Source organism: Oncorhynchus masou, chromosome 8 (genome assembly GCF_036934945.1).
Source record: "Oncorhynchus masou masou isolate Uvic2021 chromosome 8, UVic_Omas_1.1, whole genome shotgun sequence".
In the NCBI taxonomy this organism is placed as follows: Eukaryota; Metazoa; Chordata; class Actinopteri; order Salmoniformes; family Salmonidae; genus Oncorhynchus; species Oncorhynchus masou.
Genome location: NC_088219.1, coordinates 17,356,716 through 17,373,239, shown reverse-complemented (window position 1 = coordinate 17,373,239; position 16,524 = coordinate 17,356,716). Strand labels below are relative to the sequence as shown.

Sequence of the window (16,524 nt, the reverse complement as noted above, 5' to 3'; positions counted from 1 at the left end):
GGGATTATATGGAACGGTAGTTACAAGTGTTTAGAGGAATGCAGGGAGGAAAAGGGAAGAGGGTTGGACTGAATCTAGTGGAATGACTTTGACTTGAATGTTTTGTTATACCAAAATCTACCCACAGTCTGTCAAAGGAGAATTTCGCAAATGAGACGTGTTTGATATTTATATATTCATTAGGTCCCGAACATTCAAAATGTCAAAATAGGCAATAATGATACTGTACCACTGTAATAATACTCTAATAGCACAATCGGCATGTAATAAATGGTGGGGTCCTGAACTATTTTGCCGCTGTGGTTTGGCCCCACTTTTATCTAGTGGACAGGAGCCACTATTAGTGTCTGTGTGAAGCCCTGAGAGATCATCACTATCCTGCCAGCCAATAGCTCCGGACAACATTACGCTCCAGCCCAGGAGCCTCATGCCCATTTCCCATTTTGCCACAAGCAGTCACACTGGTAATGACAACTATAATTGCCCTGCTGCGGATGTTTCGTTCTGGCCTGCGAGGCCCCTGTGTCCTGGGTTATGATAGAATGGTGCAGCCATGTAAGAGTTTGCAAGTGGCTCCCTGCCATGCCACTTCCTTTTACCCTTCTCCTCAGTGGTACACACCTGCCATAGTTTTCACGGGGTATTTCTGGGCCAGAGTTATGACTGGAACTACACTGTTCAAAGACTGTTATGCATGTTCACATGACTTTCACTCTTCATAGTTGTGCAAATGTTCAGACCACCAATTCAATTTGCAAAGCATTTATCATAATCTAGAGCAAACGCTTAACACTGCTGTAATAATTTAAAACAAATGAGAAGCGTTTGGTCATTATTGCATATATATCAGTACTGTTTATTTTACACTACAAATGTCAGGAGGAGTTAGAAAACCAGGCATGTTTTGGGATTCACCCATTTTAAGTTCTCAGTGTTCAGAAACTGCAATTATTAAACAGCAATACATAAAATGTATATCTTCCTGTGGGAGAATAGATAGCAAGATAAGTGATACCATAAATACATTAACAATATTATGTCGTCATCACAAAAAAATACACAAAAGAAAAGAAGGAATATATGGGTCGTGCCACTAAAAGAGTGCCTTTTGCATCCATTTGCTATTTTAAGTAAACATTGTCCACCGATATTACATTTTAAAAGACTTTTATATTAACTGAATATAGACCACATGGATACATTTTTCAATATGAATAAAGCCTAGCTAAAGAGCCCAAATTGTGTATTTTGACATGTCCCTCCATGCACCTCTGTGACTTGTAATATTTTACCCCACTTAACCCTACAATTCTGTACGTTTTCACCGTCATTGTAAAGCCCTAGTTATGAAGTTGCTTTGACAAAATAATTGATTTAATGTGATTAGTGAATCATTTACCTCTGCCCCTCATTTTAAGGTCATCCCTGTTACATTATCTTAACTCTCATTTTAATATGGTGAAACTATGCCTTAGTTTTTTTAAAGAAACATTTCATAGTCAAATCATAGTGTAAAAGCAGGTGAGCTGGCTCTACTCCTATTGGACTTTTTCTGGTGTCTGTCGTGGAAAGTGAGGGGGTCGAGCACAACACGTCAACCCTGTTACCCATAGATAGACATACTAGAAATGTTAAAACAATTAAACATTTTTGGTGAAGCTTGCATTCAATTGCCACTCCCTGTTGCAAACAACAAGCTTCCATTCCCCAAGTCAAAACAGAATTCATGGCTGATTTAAGATTAAATTGTCAACTCTGTTACTTTATTCGGCATGTAATAGGCACTTTCTATTGTCTTTTTTATTTATTTTGAGATGGGAAAACGTTTATTAAGTTGAACATTTGCTCTTTATGACAGAATGTTAAAATGTGAAATCCAAAGTAATTTTTTTCAAAAGGCATCGATTTGGTGGGATGGCCCATATACTGTAACAATCCCTTATATAAACACCTCAGCCCAGAGGGTAGAGCTCAGAGAATCTACTTCCTTGTTGCTCTACGAATGGGATGCGCTATAGAAAAGTTCATAGGTCGAGTGGCCCGTCTGTCCAAAACCATTTCTGTGATTTAACATCATGGCTGTCTGTCTGTCTGACCGTGGTGAGGGTCTCTGGCACCCCACTGGGGACAGGCAGACATTCTCTCCACACAGCTGCTCCTCAGACTTCATCTCTCCTGCTGATCAGCCAGAGCCAGGAGGCCTCACACACTGTCTATAAATAACAGAGATGTACTGTATGTAGGTGTCGAAGCTTGTCTACGTGGGCAGAGGAAGGATGTGTTTGTGTGGGTGTGTTGTCGCACAAGAGAGTGAATGTCAATATTTGTTTGTGTGTGACAGAAAGAACAAGAGAGAGATATAGAGAGTAGGAGAGAGAGGACTCAGTACATAGCGTCCTCATACATGTCCGTCGGGAGGCAGAAGAGGATGCCTCCCCCTAGCATGAAGATGGTGCCTCCCCAGCCCAGTCCGTAGCCCCAGTTGAACTCATGGTAGGTCTGGAGGACAGTTCCATCAATGAACTTGATTGGGTAGAGGACCAGTGCACAGGCCTGAAGGACCACTGAAAGAAAGGGGGAAAAATAGATACCATATTTACATCTTTCTGTGAGTTAACATTTTACAGTTGAGCAATTAGACAATGTACGTATGTCTACTATCTCTGTATGCTATGTGAGATGGTGAAAGGGAACATCACCAGACAGCAATCATCACTTCTGCTTGCCTGACAAGGCTCTTTGTTGTATGAATGAATTGCTACCTGTGTGCAGGTAGAGAAACATTGATGCCAAGGCTGCTGATGGGAAACTGGAGCTGTGTGCGAGTCAGAGAGGGGACAACATCCAGGGCCAGGAAAAAGGTGGTAGATAGATATCCCAACCCAACCCAGCCGTTACCCAGGGGATCCATTGACCCTCCCCTCAGCGTCCACTACACTCTATAAACCCTGTTCCTCCTCCACGGGTCCTATCACACTCTGTCTGCTCCTACACTCAGAGGCCCAACAGCTGCTTATTACTGTAGCCTGCAGTCAACTACCAGGCACAACACACCCACCGGGCTCATTACTGTAGCCTGCAGTCAACTACCAGGTACAACACACCCACCAGTCTCATTACTGTAGCCTGTAGTCAACTACCAGGTACAACACACCCACCGGGCTCATTACTGTAGCCTGTAGTCAACTACCAGGTACAACACACCCACCGGGCTCATTACTGTAGCCTGCAGTCAACTACCAGGTACAACACACCCACCGGGCTCATTACTGTAGCCTGCAGTCAACTAATCAAATCAAATCCTATTTTATTGGTCACATACACATAATTAGCAGATGTTATTGAGGGTGTAGCGAAATGCTTGTGTTTCTAGCTCCAACAGTGCAGTAATGTCTAACAACTCACAACAATACACACAAATCTAAATGTAAAATAATGGAATTAAGAAATATTTGTCGGAGTGGCATTGACTAAAATGCAGTACAATAGAATACAGTATATCCATATGAAATTAGTAAATCAGGATGTAAACATTATTAAAGTGCCCAGTGATTCCATGTCTATGTATATGGGACAGCAGCCTTTAAGGTACAGGGTTGAGTAACCGGTGGAAGCCGGCTAGTGATGGTTATTTAACAGTCTGATGGCCTTGAGATAGAAGCTGTTTTTCAGTATCTCGGTCCCAGCTTTGATGCACCTGTACTGACCTCGCCTTCTGGATGATAGCGGGGTGACCAGACAGTGGCTCAGGTGGTCGATGTCCTTGATTATCTCTTTGGTCTTCCTGTGACATCAGGTGCTGTAGGTGTCCTGGAGGGCAAGCAGTGTGCCAACAGTGATGCTTTGGGCAGACCGCAACACCCTCTGGAGAGCCCTGCGGTTGTGGGCGGTGCAGTTGCCGTACCAGGTGGTGATACAGCACGACCGGATGCTCTCAATTGTGCATCTGTAAAAGTTTATGAGGTTCTTAGGGGCCAAGCCAAATTTCTTCAGCCTCCACACTGTCTGTGTGGGTGGACCATTCCAGTTTGTCAGCGATGTGTACGCTTTCCACTTTCTCCACTGCGGTCCCGTTGATGTGGAGAAGGGCGTGCTCCCTCTGCTGTTTCCTAAAGTCCACGATCAGCCCCTTCATTTTGTTGACGTTGAGTGAGAGGTTATTTTCCTGGCACCACTCCATCAGAGTCCTCACCTCCTCCCTGTAGGCTGTCTTGCCATTGTTGGTAATCAGGCCTACTATGGTTGTGTTATCTGAAACTTGATGACTTGATGAGTTGGAGGGTTGCAGTTGCCGTAACATGTGGTGATACAGCCCGACAGGATGCTCTCAATTGTGCATCTGTAAAAGTTTGTGAGGTTCTTAGGGGCCAAGACAAATTTCTTCAGTTTGCACAAAGTCCAGTGTAGTTTCATGAGGGTCGTCATGGTATCGGTTTGAGGGGGAATATACACAGCTGTAACTATAACCGAAGAGAATTCTCTGGGGAGGTAATACGGTCAGCACTAGATCGTGAGGTTTCTGTACGTTATCACAATCACACCATGAGTGGATAATCATGAAACACCACGGCCCTACCAGGCACAACACACACACCAGACTCATTACTGCAGCACAACACACTGGCCCATACTTCACCACACAGTAAACAAACAACATCCTGTATCCAATCTCTAGTTCTCTTGTAACGTTATAATGCATCCTCCTTCAGTTGACTCTGAGCAGTACTCTACCATATGTTATACTCTATGGTTGTGGCATAACATTCTTGGGCTTTATTGACCACAGCCTAAATATAGGCTCATTGGCCCGTATTCACAAAGCAACTCAGACGAGTGCAGATCTAGGATCAGTTTTGCCTTTCAGGTCAAAATTAATAGGTTTATATGGACAGCAGGCACCTGATCCTAGATCAGAACTCCTACTCGCAGACGCTTTATGAATACAGGCCATTGTATTAAACAATTCTGGTCCAGTATTTTACACGCTGTACTGAAGTGTTTAGGTAAAGGCCTACAGATACTGGATCTTAATTTGACCAGTATTGTCGTAGCAAAATAATCCTATAGTCCATAATGTTGCTCGATCGGTGGTTATGCTATTACGTGGAAAAATGAGGCTACATGAAAAGTGCAATACGCTCACCTTTAAAACTATAACAAAGTTATGATTCACTTTGGCCCCCTTTGGTCACATTGTGTAAACTCATCCCTCATCACATTCCTCACATTCTGAGTCAACGCATTCTTAATAAATCCTTTTAAGAGCAGGAAGCTGTCAGTGTGTGTGTGTGTACATGTCTGCTTACACATGTGTGTTCTTCCTACTTTTAGAGTCAAACAGTAGGGCGCCTAGTTAAAAGAGAGAAATACCACACGGTGGGCCCTCTACACATTTTAACTACTGTTCCTTGTGTGTGTGTATATACGTATGTGTGTGTATATGTGTGAGTACTGGACCCAGAGCAAGGACATTGTGTAATTTACTGAGACCACCTATTTCCTTCCTCCTGTACAAGGCGGCGGGGCCTGGGGGAGAGGAGGAGATGGAGAGGGGGGTAGGCTGAGACATAAGCCAAGGAACATGACTCTGTTGAGGGAGGCCAGACTGAAGCGGCTGGGCTGGGGCTGTACCTCTGGCCAGCAGTTAGGCACAACACTATTGACTCCAAGCCTTTCTCTGACTAGGGGAAAGGCTAGGAAATGTACCACTCTCTCCCCTTCCATCGCTTCCCCTCCCTCTCCCGTGACTGCTGGCTCTCTCCCTCCCTCTCTCTCTCGCCATGACTGAGGGCTCTCTCCCTCCCTCTCTCCCATGACTGCTGGCTCTCTCCCTCCCTCTCTCCCATGACTGCTGGCTCTCTCCCTCCATCTCTCTCTCCCGTGACTGCTGGCTCTCTCCCTCCATCTCTCTCTCCCGTGACTGCTGGCTCTCTCCCTCCATCTCTCTCCCGTGACTGCTGGCTCTCTCCCTCCCCCTCCTCCCCATCTCTCTCCCTCCATCTCTCTCTCCCGTGACTGCTGGCTCTCTCCCATGACTGAGGACTCTCTCTCTCCCGTCCCATGACTGAGGACTCTCTCCCTCCCTCTCTCCCATGACTGAGGACTCTCTCCCTCTCCCTCCCTCTCTCCCGTGACTGAGGGCTCTCTCCCTCCCTCTCTCCCATGACTGAGGGCTCTCTCCCTCCCTCTCTCTCTCCCATGACTGCTGGCTCCCTCTCCCTCTCCCCCATGACTCTCTCCCATGACTGAGGACTCTCTCCCTCCCCCTCTCTCCCATGACTGAGGGCTCTCTCCCCCCCCCTCTCTCCCATGACTGAGGACTCTCTCTCTCCACCCCCTCCCTCTCTCCCATGACTGAGGACTCTCTCCCTCCCCCTCTTTCCCATGACTGAGGACTCTCTCCCTCCCCCCTCTCTCCCATGACTGAGGACTCCTCTCTCTCCCTCCCTCTCTCCCATGACTGAGGGCTCTCTCCCTCCCTCTCTCCCATGACTGAGGACTCTCTCTCCCCCTCTTTCCCCTCTCTCCCATGACTGCTGGACTCTCTCCTCTCTCCCTCCTCTCTCTCCCATGACTGACTGAGGACTCTCCCTCCCCCCTCCCATGACCCTCTCTCCCATGACTGCTGGACTCTCTCCCCCCCTCTCCCATGACTGAGGCTCTCTTTCCCTGACCCCTCTCCCATGACTGAGGGCTCTCTCCCTCCCTCTCTCCCATGACTGAGGGCTCTCTCCCTCCCTCTTTCCCATGACTGAGGGCTCTCTCCCTCCCTCTTTCCCATGACTGAGGACTCTCTCCCTCCCTCTCTCCATGACTGAGGGCTCTCTCCCTCCCTCTCTCCCATGACTGAGGGCTCTCTCCCTCCCTCTCTCCCATGACTGAGGACTCCCTCCCCCCCCTCTCCCCTCTCCCTCCCTCTCTCCCATGACTGAGGACTCTCACCCCCTCCCATGACCCCCTCCCTCTCTCCCATGACTGAGGACTCCCTCTCCCTCTCCCCTGAGGACTCTCCCTCTCTCCCATGACTGAGGGCTCTCTCCCTCCCTCTCTCCCATGACTGAGGGCTCTCTCCCTCCCTCTCTCCCATGACTGAGGGCTCTCTCCCTCCCTCTCTCCCATGACTGAGGACTCTCTCCCTCTCCCCCCCTCTCTCCCATGACTGAGGACTCTCTCCCATGACTCCTCCCCTCTCTCCCATGACTGAGGACTCTCTCCCTCTCCCCCCTCTCTCCCATGACAGAGGTATCTTTCCCCCCACCCACCCACCCACCCACCTTTCCCATGACTGAGGGCTCTCTCTCCCTCTCCCCCGTGACTGAGGACTCTCTCCCTCTCCACCCCTCTCTCCCATGAGGGCTCCCCCCGTGAAGGACTGGGGCTCTCTCCCTCTCCCCCGTGACCCCCCCCCCCGTGACGGAGGGCCCCCTTAGAGACTAAGGGTTCTCTTCCCCTCCTTCTTCCCCCTCCCTCCACCTCCCTCCTGTGACTGGGGGCTTTTCTGCCATAAGGAGACCTTTATCCTCACCAGGCCTGAAAGCACTGCCTCTTACACATTTCTCAGCAAATTACAAACAGCGAAAGCCTCAGACATCAAATCTACCCCACTACATACTGTTCCTACAGTACTGCAAGCTTTCATGCTGTTTAGGTTTTTCCAAGAGCGAGCTTAAGTAACCGGGTGATGGAACCAATGGTTGGCTGTATCCATCCTTACACCTGTCCCCCAATGGACTTGCAGAACACTTCCCAAACAGATATCTTTTCTAAGTTTTCTGTTTGGGAAGTTATGTGTTGAGGCCTAAGAAGAAAAATGCAGGGAGTGGGAGAAAGGTATTTGTTAGCATTCGACATAAATGACATAGCAGGGTGCATGTCTGTTATTAGAAACAAGTTTTATATTGGGGAAAGTTGTACTGAGCACCACCCAAGTAAGGCTTTGGTCTCTGCTTCATCGTTGTTTTCAAACCACAAGATGTACTGACTGCACTGTACACCACTCTATTCCTGACATCACATACAACACACAGACACGCACAGACCTTTTGTTCTTCATTATTACAACAAACAACAAAAACAATGTCTGTTTTACTATTGCTTTCTTATATTTTAACCTTTATTTAACGAGGCAAGTCAGCTCAGAAAAAATTCTTACTTTAAAATGAAGGCCTACCCACGGCCAAACCCTAATCCGGACGACGCTAGGCAAATTGTGCGCCATCCTATGGGACTCGCAATCACGTCCGGTTGTGATACAGCCTGGAATTTAACCAGGGTCTGTAGTGACCCCTCTAGCACAGAGATGAGGTGCCTAAACCACTGCTCCACTCGGGAGCCTTGGTCCCCTCTGGGAATGGTTCATATGGTGATGAATTGGTTAGAATATGCCGCGGTTCATTTGCAACAGTACAGTTCACACAAAACAAACACAAAGTATTGTCAACTTTTTTTAACTATGACTTTATGAGTTGAGTGCTCCTCTGCACTGTCATTCCAGGACTACTTATTGTGTTTCACTGAGCCTGAAAAGTAAAAGGACCAGAGCAGAGAGAAAGAGTGAGTAACTGAGTGAGTGAGTGAGAGAGTACAGACAAAACAGAGAGAGAGAGAGAGACAAAGCAGAAAGAGAGAGAGAGAGAGACAGAGCAGACAAAGCAGAAGAGAGAGAGCAGACAAAGCAGAAAGAGAGCGAGAGAGAGCAGACAGAGCAGAAAGAGAGAGAGAGAGAGCAGACAGAGCAGAAAGAGAGAGAGAGAGAGCAGACAGAGCAGAAAGAGAGAGAGAGAGAGAGCAGACAAAGCAGAAAAGAGAGAGAGAGAGAGCAGACAAAGCAGAAAGAGAGAGAGAGAGAGAGCAGACAAAGCAGAAAGAGAGAGAGAGAGAGAGCAGACAAAGCAGAAAAGAGAGAGAGAGAGAGAGCAGACAAAGCAGAAAGAGAGAGAGAGAGAGAGCAGACAAAGCAGAGAGAGAGAGAGCAGACAAAGCAGAGAGAGAGAGAGCAGACAAAGCAGAAGACAAAGAGAGAGAGAGAGAGCAGACAAAGCAGAAAGAGAGAGAGAGAGAGAGCAGACAAAGCAAAGCAGAGCAGAAAGCAGAAAGAGAGAGAGAGCAGACAAAGCAGAAAGAGAGAGAGAGAGAGCAGACAAAGCGGAAAGAGAGAGAGAGAGAGCAGACAAAGCGGAAAGAGAGAGAGAGAGCAGACAAAGCAGAAAGAGAGAGAGAGAGAGCAGACAAAGCAGAAAGAGAGAGAGAGAGCAGACAAAGCAGAAAGAGAGAGAGAGAGCAGACAAAGCAGAAAGAGAGAGAGAGAGAGCAGACAAAGCAGAAAGAGAGAGAGAGAGAGCAGACAAAGCAGAAAGAGAGAGAGAGAGAGCAGACAAAGCAGAAAGAGAGAGAGCAGACAAAGCAGAAAGAGAGAGAGAGAGCAGACAAAGCAGAAAGAGAGAGAGAGAGCAGACAAAGCAGAAAGAGAGAGAGAGCAGACAAAGCAGAAAGAGAGAGAGAGAGCAGACAAAGCAGAAAGAGAGAGAGAGCAGACAAAGCAGAAAGAGAGAGAGAGAGCAGACAAAGCAGAAAGAGAGAGAGAGAGCAGACAAAGCAGAAAGAGAGAGAGAGAGAGCAGACAAAGCAGAAAAAGAGAGAGAGAGCAGACAAAAAGCAGAAGAGAGAGCAGACAAAGCAGAAAGAAAGAGAGAGAGAGCAGACAAAGCAGAAAGAGAGAGAGAGCAGACAAAGCAGAAAGAGAGAGAGAGAGAGAGCAGACAAAGCAGAAAGAGAGAGAGAGAGAGCATACAAAGCTGAATGAGAGAGAGCATACAAAGCTGAAAGAGAGAGAGAGCAGACAAAGCAAAAAGAGAGAGCAGACAAAGCAAAAAGAAAGAGAGCAGACAAAGCAAAAAGAAAGAGAGAGAGGGCAGACAAAGCAGAAAGAAAGAGAGAGAGAGCAGACAAAGCAGAAAGAGAGAGAGAGAGAGCAGACAAAGCAGAAAGAGAGAGAGAGAGCAGACAAAGCAGAAAGAGAGAGAGAGAGCAGACAAAGCAGAAAGAGAGAGAGAGCAGACAAAGCAGAAAGAGAGAGAGAGCAGACAAAGCTGAAAGAGAGAGAGAGCAGACAAAGCAAAAAGAAAGAGAGAGAGCAGACAAAGCAGAAAGAAATAGAGAGAGAGAAAGAGAGCAGACAAAGCAGAAAGAGAGAGAGAGAGGAAAGAGAGCAGACAAAGCAGAAAGAGAGAGAGAGCTATGGGGAGGGAACACATTCCTCTCTTCATTGGTAACTGTGCAAATTCTGTGGCTGATTTTCTTGGCACACAGCAGCCTGCTTTCTGGGTCTCACAACAGCTCCCTCACCACAGAAAAAGTTAGCTCAATCCCAACTCCCCTCTTACCCCCCCACCCTCTCCTTCTCCACACTTTAGTATTTTATTACGGTCCACGTTAGCTGTTGCTAAGGCAGCAGCTACTCTTCCTGTCCTGAGGTCCAAACAGAGATAAAACATTACATCAAACAAAACACTGTGCATTATATAAATGTATATTTCTCCATTACAGTATTACAATAATACATTACTAAGAATAGTGTGTGGGTGTGTGTAGAGTGCATGTTTTAGAGAGTGTGTATGAGTCCCCGTTGTGCGGAGAGTTGTTGTTTTATCGCTTTTTCTAATCAGATTTTACTCCTAGTTACCTGAGGTGGAAGAGAGTTCCATCCTGGCTCTATATAGTACTGTGCATTTCCTAGCCACTGTCCTGGACTTGGAGACTTTTCAAAGACCTCTGGTGGCATGTCTTGTGGGGTACGTATGAGTGTCTGAGCTGTGTGCTAATCAATTAAACAGACAGACTGGTACTTTTAACATATCACTACCTCACCCTCACATTCAGTCTTAGTCAGTGTCTATTTAGCTTTGTGCAAATAACTTGACCATTTTCTCAAATGGTAATTATGTGTCTATGTAGACCAACTGTGGTGTGAAGGGAAAATAAAGGTAACTGCCAAAATAAAGGAAACACCAACATAAAGCGTCTTAACAGGGCGTTGGGTCACCGTGAGCTGCCAGAACAGCTTCAATACGCCTTGCCATAGATCTGGCTATGCTCCATGCCGCAAGCTGTAGGCTTGTTCATTTACCCGACAAGATATGTTTATGTCCCATGCCATTATTTTATATTATTTGATTTTATAGTAAGAAGCATAGAATTGAACTTAACTGAAAGAAATAGAAGTGGTATTTTTCCCATTCCGGAGTGAGTGCAAATATGAAGTGGATATGTGGAGCGTAAAAGTGATCATTTGAAACAGGTCCTATATGCTTGATTTTGAGTTATTTGGAAACCTTAGAATGTCTTACAAATCAAAATGTATATGGGCTGCATGATGGGACTATGGGCTATTGATGATTTGAGAAAGTCGCAAAAAAAAGCTTGCTCTCTGTTCCTTGCCTCAGGCTGCACATGCTGTGTGTCCTCTCATCAAGTGATCATATTTTCACCCATCAGACTGTTCTCTCGTCTTTACTAATATGTAACAATTGTTTCGATTTAGAATGACCCTTTTGGGAACAGGGGAAAATACATGTTATCTCTATGCAGTCGAATAAATCAAATCAAATGCTATTTGTCACAGATAATAAACATTGAGGAGCAGCGGTGTAAAAATGTTTGCGTGTGTGTGGGGTGGGGGTGGGGGGGGGTCAATGTAAATAGTCTGGGTGGCCATTTGATGAATTGTTTAGCAGAGAAGTGAGAGCCAGTTTCATCATAGAGCTTGATGGTTTTTGAGACTCTGCACTTGAAGAAACTTTCAAAATTCTTAGAAATGTTCCGCATTGACTGACCTTCATGTCTTAAAGTAATGACGGACTGTCATTTCTGTTTGCTTATTTGAAATGTTCTTGCCATAATATGGACTTGGTCTTTTACCAAATAGGACTATCTTCTGTATACCACACCTACCTTGTCACAACACAACTGATTGGCTGATTGGCTATATTAAAAATGAACATCATATTTTTTGCAGTGGTGGCAAGAATTTAACAGCGGTTGGCCACTGCTCCTAAATGAATATAGAAGAAACATTAGAGATGTAAGTGATGGTGTTGTGGATTATTGTAGAGTGTTGTACAGTATGTCCATGTATGGTGTTATGTTGGAGCATGATGGATGTACCTGCAGTGAACAGGAACACAGCCACCATGCGGTAGTGACGTATGCGTGTCCCCCGGCACAGGGAGATGAGGGCCACCAAGAAGGTCACCAGAGTCACCGCAGCACCGGCCAGCAGCAGCACCAGAGTGGCGATCTGCCAGTCTGCAGGAGGAGGAGACATGTTACAGTCACTCACTGAAATCACACTATGGTGGAGTTGAATGGATCCCCCATTAACTCAGATCAGTGATGACAGACAAGCAGGAAACATATAACCTACTGCTCGTTACAACGCAAAACACGTGTGTTTGTGGTCAAGAAAAGATATTAAAATTCCCCACACACAGCTCTCCTTCTTCAGAGTTAGCAGACAGTGAACAGGGAGCTTAACTCATACAGCTACTTCCAACATGCTCACTTGACAATGTGCCAAAAAGGTTCTCCCATATCCTCCATCCCATCTGCCACTGCCTCTTCTGTCCATGTTCTGGCTGTGCAGAAAGTGCTGAGGTACAGTGCTCCAAAATCCAGCTGACTGTTCAGTTCTCTCTCAGGTCTGTTGCATCTCGGTTGGCTGGCTCATCTCAGAGAACAGAGAGAAGCTCCACTCGAGGCAGCTAATGGGCTCCGTCTGTCCTCTGTCATGTCCCTATCTCCCCCCACCCCAGGCCATTTACTCTTTTGTCTCCTGTAATGTTGACCCCACAACCCAGATGCCCTTGTCCTAATGAGCTCCGCCAGGCAGGCAGGTGTTCTCACTGCCCAGGGACAAGCTTATCTCTCAGGGCCCACCTCACATTCACCCCCCCCCCCCCACATTCCACCACAACAACAGAGGGGAGGAGATCCATCACAGCAGCTCATAATGCCCCCTCTGCTCCACCTCATCAAGCTGTGTGAGATGAGAGGCCTCCACAGACCCACTGGGGATGGATGATGATGGTTCCTCATTTCACCCCTACTCAAACGAGCTGGACACCAGGATGGACCAGAGGAACAATACAGAGACCATTCCACTGACGACACGGTCTGTCCAGACAAACCTCTGAGGTGGGGATTGCAGGAGGCTCTGGCAGGAGAATGACAGGTGTTTTTCTGACAGAGACGGACCATCAAGCTGGGTTGGGAGAGGGATGGTGTCGCTGGCTGGGCACAGATCTGAGAGAAAGGATCCTATCAGAGGAGACAGCCAGGGTTAACCTGCCTCGCCTGAGCACAGCACCCATCTGGTGTCTGTCTCAGTCTCCACTGCCTGCCAGCCTCTCTGCTCTGTGCTGTGCTCGAGTCATAAAGCTGGCTGCAGTGGCAGGTAGTGTCATCACTAATGCTCTCCCTGCAGGTAAAATAAACAGCACATTCTACTCTGCTTGGAGGTTCAGCCAAAACAGCTACTGAGATACTGAGAAGCAGTAGGGGAGAAGGAAGACACTCTTGTTTGGAAGGAGCATGGGATATTGAAAGAGACCAACAATCGTTTTCAGTAGTGCAATATGATAACATGTTGTTGCCATAAATAGATAGAATACATTCTCATCAAACATATTTTTATGGCCAAAGTAAATATTTTTTTTCTCCCTTAAATGTGTCTTGAACCCTGTAGGAATGTGTGAGAACTCCATCGCCTTAAAACAAACTGTGAAATCTATCTATGATAATGCTTTCAGTCCTTAACCAAGGACCCTCAATCCCCATCCCCCATTCAAAGAGAGTGAGGGCGAGAGAGACATCCACAAAAACAGAGTGGCCTACACCAGTGGAACGCAACAATAGGTGGAACACACCCACCTGCATTCACAAAGCTTACAAAGGCCAGTGGAGCACCCAGATGGCACATCACGTCATAGGGACAACTCTCAGCTGAGAAAGAAAACTTAAAATTGCAAGATCAATTGTCTGACTGACAGGGCTGAGAGCAAAATATTACCACTGGCCTGGAACGCAAATGCTACAGTAGACACGCATATGTGGAGCCGGACTGAGAGCGATTACAGTACATTAACAATGGTCCATTGTTTTCTCTCTTCATCCATGATGTACATAGAAATTCACCGTAAATTCCTGACATTTCTCTCACTATAATCAGATTGAGTCACGCATTGTTCTTCTATCCATCTGGGCCAGTCTGTTAATGTGTGTAGACTAAACATTGTATAGCCTATGCTAGAACTTTGATAAAGAGAAACAACTGAAAAAGAGACTCTGGGTCTTAGTGGGCTTTTCCTGGTCAAATAAAAGGTTAAATAAATAAACTGCACCAGACGACCCCCAGTTTCCATGCCACAGCATGAAGGCAGGCGTTATAGCCAGGTTCTATAACGTGTGTTACAACAGATGATGGGAAATAATATAATGTTTTAAAAGGCCAATATCACAATGTTTGGGTTCCGTATAGTCCCAAGTCATGCTATGCCAATAAAGGCCTACTTCCCCATTATTTTGGGAGTCAAAGGATTATAACTAATTATGGGGACCCCTTTTCATCTGGACAGAACACCACTTGAAAGGCGTGATTTACATCAAGATACAGAATAATTTTAGGGAAAAAAACGTTAATCGCTTCTTACCAGATGTGAGAGTGGAAAGGCATCTCCAGCCAGCCTCTGTTTCAGTGCATGATTCCCATAGCGACAAAGAAAAACGCTCTGCCGTTACCCAGGCGGGGCTCAATAACGCTACGATGTCCAGACACAATGCCAGAAATATACAAAGTAAAGCAATCAACTTGAACGGTCGGAAAACGTACACTTCATTTATCGACATTTTTTCATATTAAGTTGACTTGGATCCACGCGTGTTGAAATTGAGGAGAAAATAAAAGCTGCGACAGGGTCCTCAAGCACGATCAGATCCGAAAGTTCAGAATCGACTACAGCAAGTTGTGGTGCAAACCCTCATAAAGTCCTCTCCTCCCGGCGTCTGTCTGTGCGCACAATGCGCTTTACTCAGATCCAGTGCGCCCCCATCTGGACAACTGATATGGCAGCTCCCACAGTCACTGCGGAACTCATTTCACTACTACAGTTGAGATAAGGATGGAAATATACGAGCCATCAATATAAGAATGATTACAGATTGAGTAGTCTCCCGTGGGCAGATTATGCGTGTAGTTGACCAAATTATTCAAGATTTTACTTCTGGGTTAACCGAGATTACAGACGGAGGCGTTTTTGATACCATGGACTGGAAACCAATCAAATTCCTCCCCACGTTGGACCATCCTGCCAGTCGTTGGTCGCCTAACACCTCTAACAAGGTCACATGACTGTCCCATAACGACCACCTGGTCAGAGGCTGGACTTCAAGTCTATGGTACTGTCCAAACACTTAAAGACACACCCTATCCCCTCAAATTAAGTGGACACTTCTGAAGACGTAACATGACGTCTGACGAGTATACACTTGCAGGGCGAGGGAGGAAGGAATGTTTTTCAAATTGACCACCTTGGTTGGAAATTCGTCACTCGTTCATCCCGCCATGATTGTGTTTTCCGCCACAGGTAGCTTGTGGGTGCTTTATATGCGCTTCAGTCAAGTGCATGTCTACTTATATGAATATATAATTATGAATATACGCCTACTGTATGAAGCTAGAAAATGAATTAGCTAACTAACGTTAGCCTGCCTAGCTGGAACTAGCTGAAGAAGGAAAATGTTTTATTTCTACAATTTCCAAATGATAACCAAACAAAAACATTAACTTTTAAGAGAGGTGTTTGTGCTGTCGTGCATTAGTAGTACAATTTCTAACTTATTTGCATTCGTTTGTACTTATACTTGTATGTCTTAGCGGATGTATAAAAGTCGCGATTTGAATTAATGGGGAGTTTCAGGCCCCGGAGTGAACATAATTGTACACTCGCAAAGCCAACTAAAAACGGGGATTCCCCCAAGGGCATAAGGCGGGGGTAAGTGGACGAGGGTGTCTTTTAAGTGTTTGGACTGCAGACTATAAATTAGCTCACCTGAACTTGTTCTGTTTGGTCAGAGGAAAAGGCGAAGCGAGAGGGATAACTGGGCCTAAAATCTGTCTTCTCGCTTAACAATGAGTGCATGGTCAAAAATGGTTAACAAAAAATGTAATGGGTTATTTGCTCAAATAGAAGTTTCGGGAATGCTTAGGTTGTTACAACTGTACTGGTATAAGTAGGACATGTGACATCCTGGGAACTTTGAGAAGAAAAAAAAACAGTTTATCAGAGTTGTGCCTGTTATCACACTCATATCTGCCCTCTCATTGGCTAGAATGCTCCCACCTGGCCTTGGCTCTACCAGACTGCCTTAAATGTATTTATTGTTAGAGCGGCCAATGGAGTATCTGGCCAATGTAATGGATAATCTGTGGTTTGGATATTTCAGAGATAAAGAGGTGAAGCGAGAGGTTCT

The 16,524-nt window shown here is 46.0% G+C and overlaps 1 protein-coding gene across 1 annotated transcript; it reads right to left on the bottom strand.

Moving 5' to 3' along the window:
• Positions 1 to 831: 831 nt before the first annotated feature.
• LOC135544253 (transmembrane protein 47-like) lies at positions 832 to 15,047 on the bottom strand. Its single transcript, XM_064971719.1, has 3 exons — positions 14,706 to 15,047; positions 12,163 to 12,303; positions 832 to 2,564 (listed from the first exon to the last, which is right to left on the bottom strand). Exons 1-3 carry the CDS (start codon positions 14,899 to 14,901, stop codon positions 2,383 to 2,385), a joined length of 519 nt encoding a protein of 172 aa, XP_064827791.1. The 5' UTR covers positions 14,902 to 15,047; the 3' UTR covers positions 832 to 2,382.
• Between the last annotated feature and the right edge of the window lie 1,477 nt (positions 15,048 to 16,524).

Bases quoted from the DNA above. Each gene is read 5' to 3' on its own strand.
- LOC135544253 (XM_064971719.1), bottom strand. From the start codon at position 14,901: ATGTCGATAAATGAAGTGTACGTTTTCCGACCGTTCAAGTTGATTGCT. The intron at 12,304-14,705 runs GTAAGAAGCGAT...CTCCTCCTGCAG, and splicing joins CCTTTCCACTCTCACATCTG to ACTGGCAGATCGCCACTCTG. The intron at 2,565-12,162 runs GTACATCCATCA...CCTTTCTTTCAG, and splicing joins TGTGTTCCTGTTCACTGCAG to TGGTCCTTCAGGCCTGTGCA.